The 8,670-nt window shown below is 41.9% G+C and overlaps 2 protein-coding genes across 2 annotated transcripts; both read right to left on the reverse strand.

Moving 5' to 3' along the window:
- Positions 1-626: 626 nt before the first annotated feature.
- Positions 627-4,299, reverse strand: smtnl1 (smoothelin-like 1). Its single transcript, XM_080900342.1, has 5 exons — positions 4,033-4,299; positions 2,178-2,770; positions 1,964-2,078; positions 1,696-1,847; positions 627-1,358 (listed from the first exon to the last, which is right to left on the reverse strand). Exons 1-5 carry the CDS (start codon positions 4,123-4,125, stop codon positions 974-976), a joined length of 1,338 nt encoding a protein of 445 aa, XP_080756468.1. The 5' UTR covers positions 4,126-4,299; the 3' UTR covers positions 627-973.
- A 1,355-nt stretch (positions 4,300-5,654) lies between these two features.
- On the reverse strand, positions 5,655-7,621 carry LOC308408557 (uncharacterized protein; the record flags this gene model as incomplete). The annotated part of the gene is made up of 7 exons (XM_080900890.1): positions 5,655-5,703; positions 5,780-6,354; positions 6,447-6,719; positions 6,806-7,075; positions 7,171-7,383; positions 7,456-7,511; positions 7,599-7,621. The coding sequence occupies 7 exons, from the start codon at positions 7,619-7,621 to the stop codon at positions 5,692-5,694; spliced, it is 1,422 nt and encodes a 473-aa protein (XP_080757016.1). The 3' UTR covers positions 5,655-5,691.
- Between the last annotated feature and the right edge of the window lie 1,049 nt (positions 7,622-8,670).

Here is an 8,670-nt window from a genome sequence, read left to right on the forward strand (position 1 = left end):
GATATAGTTTTAGTTGCTCAACAGTTGGCTTTGTGGTATTAGTTTGTTTCGATACAGCGAATTGTTTCAATGGGTTTACATTTTTAAAAGGCCTTCCAGGAAAGAACATGTCTCTCCACATATTTAAACATAATGATGACTTCACATGTGAGGGGGAGTTACCTCATCTATATAGATTAATGTTTCCCCAGTACCATCACAGGAGTAATGATAGCTGTTCGCTTTCCGCTTTAGTTTGGGGGATGTGGGGGATCTACGATTAACAAAATCAATATTAAATTTGAATTGGATAGACCTACACTTGGTCTCTGGCCCTCTTAAATAAGCTCTGGCCCAGAGAAACCTGCTTTGGGGTGTTGTTTACATTCAATTTAATGGAGGATAGTGTTATAAATTGCATTAGCAGACCAACTTTTCTTTTGGAAGCTTTTCACAGCTCTTGTAGCATCTTTTGTCTGCCTGAAAACCCTGAACATTTGCCCGCACAATCTTTCACAGTGTCATAACCCCCTCCCCACTGTTACCTTGTTCACAGTAACAATCTGGAACAACTCAAAATTTTAACATCTGACCAGAAATAGTTTAACCTTTTCATGTGTATTATGAAAAAAGTAAATACGGCACACACTCTCTCAAGGTTTTCTTATTGCACAAGCAGCTTTTTAATTCACAAGATCTTTGTTTCATTGTTATTTTTTCATAGATACACAGCAATTTCTTGCTTTTCGTGCTCAGAACAACATAAAAAACAGCATATCTGTAAATGGAAAAAACACACACAGAAGTACATTTTCAAACACGCTGCAACTACGAGACATCATCATCACAAGTATTTTAGTTTTGAGTGATTTTTTTGTTGTACCTCATTACTCCGACAGTAGTCAGACCAACAATGCCAGACTAAGACTTGCTCCTTGTAGTACCATAAACAATCTTTTTGGTCTTTTCAGTCTTTGTGTTTGCCAGTGTCTGTCTAAGACTCTGCCTCGACTGATGAACTCTGACCTTCCTCCACCACACAGCTCTTTGATGGACTCCCTTCCTCATTAGTGCCCTCCATCTCTGTACCGTCTACTGGTTTATCCTCCTGACTGCTCATCGTCTCGTTCTCAGCAGACTCTTCCTCATCTTTCTCTGGCGACACCTCTCCTGCTGCATCATCTCCTTTGTCCTTCTCTTCCTCCTCGTTACCAGCCTTCTCTTTCTCCCCCTTCTCTTTGTCCTTCCTCTCTTTCTCTATTTTGGAGAGGCTGTGGCACAGGGACTGGACATATGTGAACACACACATTGGGTCTGGGTTGTTACCCATCATGAGCATGTCACTCACTTCCAGCAGAGGGCAGCAGTCAGCCAAGGACCTGTCAGGGATACACAAAGGAGGGGAAAGGATAAAGTTGAGGTGACAAGGTGGCAGTCATTCATAGTAATATGAATAAGAGATTTCTAACCAGGTGCATTTACATTAACAGTGTCATTCCATACATTGTTTTCCTGAAACTTTCTTTTTTGGACAGCCAACATGCAGAATTTTATTTTAGTTACATTCTTTTCACAGCAGTTCTCCTTTTGTATTATTCACCGTGACCTTGTTATATTATGTTCTGCATGTAAAGTTCCGACTCTTAAATATTGTAATTGTGTTATTCAGTCTTAGCTGAACTGAACTGAGAGAAGAAAGAATGAAGAAATCCATACTCTGCAGTTTTGAAGGCCAGAGTGAAGTTTTTCTCCCTCTCCTCTGGCTTCAGTGAGCTGTATTCAAAAGCATCTGGAAAGAAACGATGAATCAGAGCGCAGAATGCCATCCCATTGCACCAGGATGACGAGAAGTTTTCTATGTTGATGCCCTAAAAAATGCAAGAGACAGACACATGGGAAGAGCATCTTAAATTAGGTCTTCTTTTATCTCTGGATCTAGAATGCGGATGTGTCGCATTAGATAAAGATTTAACGCTGAGCTCACCTCGTAGTTCCGAGTCTTGTTGCGACACCACTGAAGTATCTTCTGTTTGATTGAAGCTCCTGTAGCCACAGCAGCAGATGACTTCTGAATCTTGAAGTTGCGAGGTATTGGTGTCCTAGCAGTGTTGCAACACAGTTTCTGATTTAACCTCTTGAGGAACATTTTTAACTGTCACACTCTAATTTGAGGTACTAAGCATCATGTAGTTACTCACTCTGGTGCGCCCTTCTGGAACTTGGCGATGATGTCGTTTTTAGCAGACGCTCTTATGGAGCGTGCAGAGGGTCTTGGTCGAGAGAGAGAAGAGGAGGGGGGACCACTCTTTCTTTTGGGCTTTGCCTGCTTTTCTGCTTCTTTTGTCTTTCCTTTGTCCTTTGGCTCTGCATCTTCCTCTGTCACTTGTTTTTTCTTCTCTGCCTCTTGTTCTTTCACATCTTTACCTATTTCCTTTTTCTCTTTCTCTTTGTCCTTCATGTCCTCTCCATCTTTTCCAGTCTCACTACTCTGGATCTCTGCCACTTGCCCTCCTTTCTCGGTTTCTTCTGCATCCTCCTCTTTATCTTTTCCTTCACGTTCAGAATCCTTCACCTCAGCACCAGTAGATGCTTTCTCCTTATCTTGTGCAGCTGCTTCAGTATCATCTTCACCAGACTGTGACACAGTCTGAGGTTTCTTTGTGTCTCCTGACGTCTCCTTTTCTGCCTCTTCTGATACAGTATCTTCCTCAGCCTTATCCTCAGTCTCCATTACCCTCTGACCTTCTGCTCCTTCCCCCAAGTCTTTATTCTCCACCTCTGGCTCGCCGGCCTGTGCAAAAATAAATATGTGACAAACACTCGTAATACATGTCTGTGACAATAGTTCTATCACTTCTAAATTCTAGCCTTATACCAAGGCATCAAGACAAAGTGGAGTTTAAGGTGGAGTATTCAGTATAAGTAACAGTGTAGGTTACACAGTAATTTTCTTTGCTATTTCCTTTCCCTGGGTTTGGGTGAAGAAGGGTATCCCATATAGAATTTTGCCAGATCAGAGATCCAGATTTACCCGCTGTGGTGACCCCTTGTGAAGAAGGGAGAAGCTTCTTCATAGTCATTTCTCTGTGGGGGCACTACATCACATGTTTTCTTTTCAGCATGACTCAGAGGATAGTCTTCCTCTTTTCTTTCAGTTATTTACATCTCTGATAACTATCTTCTTCTTTTCAGTCTTGTAAAGAGGATTTTTTCTGTTTCTTTCATGAAAAAATGTATGAAGAATGAACAAAAGTTTATTGTGTTTTTTATTTTATTTATTTCAGATTTGTAATGCGAGCCATTAGTTCATTTGCTGTGTGTTGTATTTTTTTTTTAGGTATTTCTTTCATTAACTCTGATTTGTATTTTTAAAATTATTCTTTGTGATTTTTCTGTGTTCTTCAGTTCTTGGTCTTGCTATGTGAAACGTTTGAGCTGTTTACATGAAAGCTGCTGTATAAATAAAGTGGACTTTCCACAAGTTACTCGAGGGATAACACAGTCCTTGTAATGTGAGACCTGGAGCTCTGGGATTTGTTGAGTATTATAAATATACACCTCAGAGTTGGAACTTTCAAGGGGAAAATTGGCCTTTTACAGTTTTAAAACCAATGATCTCACATCATATGTTAAAAATCTTCATACAAAAAAAATGTAATGCATACATTATTATTTCCTCATGATTAAATAGGCCCATGTACCCTGTTTATTAATGACACACCAGGTCAGGCATCACAGCAGTGACTCATCAGTGGGAAAAGGAAACTCCAACGTTGTATGTGTGGCTTAGTGTGTGTCATGTGCACTACTTTGCATAACTTGTGTGAGTGTGTATTTACGTGTGTATGTGTCATTCTTCAGCCAGTAGTAAGAACAGGTGTAGCAAATGCAGCCAACAACCCCTTCTCCCGCTCTGCTGTCCCAACACAGCACCTGCTACAGCCACGAACACTCTCACTGCTTTTTCCCAGTACAGAACATGATGGACAGTCATTGTGGGTGAATGTGAAAATGTTAATGAACATGTTAAATAAATAAATAAATGATACAGACCTGGTTGCTGTTGTTGTTGGTGTCAGTGGGATTGGTTGATTCCGTGGAATCGGATGTGTCCTGTTTGGGTGATTCTCCATCCATGGTGTCCATAAATGTGTGTGTATCAGCTGGATTAGAGGTCAGATCAGACTTTGGTACACTAACGTTTTAATTCAGTCAAAGGTGAAAGCCCCTCTTAATGTCTCTGTGTCCCACTACTCCTGTCTGCCTTTCTCCCCTTCTCAGCAACACTGTCCTGAGTTTTAACACGTGTGTGTGTGTGTGTGTGTGTGTGTGTGTGTGTGTGTGTGTGTGTGTGTGTGTGTTGGTTTGTGAATATCCGCCTTCACCCGACACCCCCGCCCTCTGCTTTGTAAGGATTCCTGTGCTTCTTTATCTGACCTTTTGGACAACACAGGTTCCCGAAATAGAGTTACAGTGACATAGGCTCAGTCCTCCAGGCCGGACAGCTGCGTCTGCTGTGGAAACCATGGTTGTACACACACACATATACATAAGCACTGAAACCATTAAATATGCCTTCTCTCTTTTAGCAAAATATAGACACAATTTAGCTACCACCTGTCCCGTTTATAAGCTCTTACTGTAAAGTGTGGTGATTTAGAGTACTGTACTGTTGGGATGCTTAAATTAATAAAATTAAAAGCAACAGTTCAACATTTGGGAAACTTATACTTATAGCAAAAGGTCAAGAAAAGGAAACATGAAACAAATCCGCGTGAGTGGTCTATCTCAGCTCTGTTCAAAGCAATAAAATCCACCTAAATATTTATTTAAGAAATTACACACACTTATTTTATTTTTTTGAAAAAAATAAATGTACTTGACAGTAAAATTTTCAGCCCTGAAACCCAAATGTGACTTTTGAGGGCCTTTTCTTAGTGAATGTACATAATTTCCCTTAGAGTAGGCTTTCTTTCTTGAGTGGAATCAAATGGTCCATGTATCATTTCGCTCTAAACTCACTGCAGTTCTCCTGTCAACACCTTGTACATCACGACTCAAATCACAGCTCTTCATCTAATGTAACCTGGATGTTTGTGAAAGAAGGAGCCATGTGGCAAAGGGAGGGGGAGTTCAGCTATTTATAGTTACCCTCCTATAATCTAGTAGATTTCAGAATCTGTACATATGTGGAGGATTCAAATTATTGTCTGTAGCTTAGGTGAAAGGTTTCCAAGTGATTCCCTTGTACTGCTTGTGTGTCCACATTTTTTGCAATTCCCACCAGGGAAAGTAAACCCTTCCAGTATTTTTATGTTAAATACTTGAAAGCGTATATAGGTTACTGCCAGTGTGAGATCCACCTTAACATATAGATCTACAACTTACAAAACTGGATGCCCTTCTTGACAGCCTGAGCAGGGTAAACTTGCTTATACCAGGCCATAAGTGGGACTGTCCACTTATGGGTCACTACAGGTTGCCAACAGAAAACCCAAGTAGTTCCCTTAAGGTCATAAACCCCACATGGGCAGGTCTAAATTCAGGCGCGCATTCGGTCTTTTAACAGATCATAAATTGAGCCCAGTAGTTACATTACATGCAATTTCTACAACCTTAGTCGTTCCCGCACCACCACTAATAAGAAAAGTGACCAGGAGTATTTCATAAGACTTTATTGATTAAACTTGTGCTCATGCCTTTGAGATTCAGCTAGTATTTTATCTGGAAGGAAAGAGGGAAAGAGTTAGTACAGTTACAACATGCAGATTGTGACATGTAGGCATTTTAGGAAACATACCTGCGTAACACCTGTGTAGGAAGGAGCAGGTACTGTTTGTGATCCAACCTGGTAATAACCTCCCACCACTGGACTGCTCACATACAAGCTGGGAGTCTGAAGGCTCTGAGCTGCTCCAACAGCCCCCACTGACTGTGCAAAGCCGGGGTAGGGGTGGTCTTTCAGGTAGTGAGTGCTGTGAGAATAGTCTCGTCCCTGCTCGTAGTCCTGGCTGAAGTGACTGACTGTGCCCGCAGGGTACTGGCCAGTCAGGAACAAGAAGTCAAAGGATGGATACGGACTACCCCACAGCCCACCCATTCCAAACTGTCCTGTGGCAAAGCCTGGGGGTGCCAGTCCACCCGCAGCAGCAAAAGAGTCCATCGTAGCTGGGACAGTCCTGCGACCTAGTTCTTCTGTCTCCGACTGGTAGTCCCCAGCCTCAGCAGCCTTCTCATAGTGGGACAACTCTCCTGGTTGGTACGCAGGTACTGGTGGTAGAAGCGCACCAGGCTCAGCTGTGCCAGAGGCAAGGCTTTGAGGGTTGGGTGATGATTCCTCACCGAGCTTGGGAGGTGGGATAGCCCAGTTGATTTCTAAGGAAAGCAAAATTTAAGCCAAGGTTACCAAGGATTCGGGTCAGGAGATCCTAATGATTGCATTTATACTGCATCATCACACTAGGTACCAGCTGCAGGTTGAGAAGTTGCTCCAGTTTGTGCAGAGCCAGCTGTGCTTCCTCCTGCCTGAGCAGGAGCGGAGTAACTGGAGCCGGTGTATGGTGCTGCCACACTTTGAGCAGCATGTGAGAAACCAGGCTGCTGCACTGCAACACCTCCATATGGAGCACTATAAGGCACAGCTACAGAGGAGGGGTATGGATAAGGTCCTCCCTGGCTTAGGGCAACATTAGCACCAGTATTTGCGCTGCTACCTCCAGTAGAAACACCAACATTTGAACCTTTTGAAAGAGAAAGCCACACAACACTTGCTGGTAATGTTCACAATAAATGTTTGTAGTGCATCATGAAATATTCCATTATTTACCAGCTGCAGGTCGAGCAGCACCTCCACCCTGTGTGGAGCCAGTCGTGTATCCTCCAGCCTGGGAAGGACCAGAAGAACTGGAGCCAGTATATAATACTGGCACGCTCTGGGGAGCATATTGATAGACACCAGGCTGCTGCACTGCAACCCCTCCATACAGAGTATTGTAAGGTACAACCACAGAGGATGGGTATGCATAAGGTCCTCCCCGAGTCAAGGCAACATTACCTGCAGTGTTACTGCTACCGGGGGAAGCACCAACATTTAAATCTAGGAGAAAGCAGAATGCCTTTTTGTAATGAGAGCAATGCACATTTAAACTCATGAAATATTTCACTGGTTATAAGCTGCAGGCTGAACAGTACCCCCAGTTAATGTAGAGCCAGCTGTGTATCCACCAGCCTGAGTAGGTTGAGAAACACTGGAGCTGACATATGCTGGGACTAGAACCCCTCTGTATTGAGGGCTGTAGGGAACAAGTCCAGGAGTTAAATTGGCTAAAGTTCCTCTTGGGTTTGAGGCAAGATTATCTGCAGTGTTTACATTAGTTATCCTGTATTGAGTGCTGGGATTAGAGCCTGGGTGAGAAAGAACTGAAATTAATGAAGATTTATCACAAAGTTTTGTATGTTTAGGAATGTTTCACCTACCTTTCTCAAGAGGAAGGCTGCATATATCCACAACCAGCAAGACAAAAAGGGAACCCCTGAAACCATTTGAAAATATCAATCACGTGCCTACAAAAAGTAGTCAGTTGTGTAAAAAGAGAAAGCCAACTACACCTGCCACATACCCCAGTGAGAGGCTTGCAGTCATCATTCTGAAGGCAACCAGTAGAACAATTACCAAAGGTGAAGGGTTAAAAATGCTGCGAGAAAGCAGTCTTAACCAATCAGAGCTTAAAGAAGTAATGGAATACACCTGCTGGAAAGGTGACTCAAGCTTGAGTCAAAGATAAGGAGTATCATAAAGGTGGCTATCAACTGGGCTTCAACAATCAACAATTCCTATATGAAGACAATGAGTCCAATCAGAGACATTATCAGATGATGAAAATAAAATGATGGTAAAATCTAGAAATAGTATGAAAAATAAAGATTTAAAATGCAACACTGATGCAAATAATACAAGTGATTCATGTGGCAGAAATGTATAGTATAAAGTACAAGTATAAAAGCATTTATACATTTTGTGCATCACATGTCACATCCCAGTGATAATGTGATGTGCATTTGTGCTGCTGTAACTACAGCTGGGTTTTATTCATGGTGTTTATAAGGTACTAAAGGTACAGCTTAACAGTGTGCACATATAAAACATATTTAGCCAACAGTCTTTAGGGCACTTAAACATGCTGTAAATAAAGGAATCAGTGGAGACGTAACACTTTTAGATGGAAACTGTCTACATAACCTGGCTTAACCAGGTTAAGCGTTCAGTATAAGTTACCGCAGTGATTTCCCAGGTAAAAACAGAGCCACGTCTGTGACGTGTAAAGCTTTGAGATCGACCTGCTTGCAGACTCATTATTCTCACTTCATAGTTACACCTGTTAGGTGCGAGGAGCTGCTGACTACCCTACAACAATCTCAGATGGTGTAGACGTCAAATTCTGAAAAATAACAAGGGTTCATTTGCATTTGTTATTTGGATAGATGATTCCATTTTTGTGGAAATCTAAGCAGTTTTATGCTAATCATCAGTGACAGTTCATCTCTCACTGTTCTGTTGACCTTTTCTGTGAGATGTGCGAACACTGAGCCAATACGACCCTTATTAGACTTCTAGCTTTTTGGACATTTCAGCAACATTATACATTTGTTAGGAAGAAATGTGCAATAAAAATGAAGTTTAATTAAAATTCA

The sequence above is a fragment of the Rhamphochromis sp. 'chilingali' genome, assembly GCF_963969265.1.
Source record: "Rhamphochromis sp. 'chilingali' genome assembly, chromosome: 13".
In the NCBI taxonomy this organism is placed as follows: Eukaryota; Metazoa; Chordata; class Actinopteri; order Cichliformes; family Cichlidae; genus Rhamphochromis; species Rhamphochromis sp. 'chilingali'.

Excerpts from the sequence above, each read along its gene's own strand:
- smtnl1 (XM_080900342.1), bottom strand. The coding sequence starts at position 4,125 with ATGGACACCATGGATGGAGAATCACCCAAACAGGACACATCCGATTCC. Across the intron at positions 1,848-1,963 it reads ACAAGACTCGGAACTACGAG|GGCATCAACATAGAAAACTT; the intron begins GTGAGCTCAGCG and ends TGCATTTTTTAG. Across the intron at positions 1,359-1,695 it reads CTGGCCTTCAAAACTGCAGA|GTCCTTGGCTGACTGCTGCC; the intron begins GTATGGATTTCT and ends TATCCCTGACAG.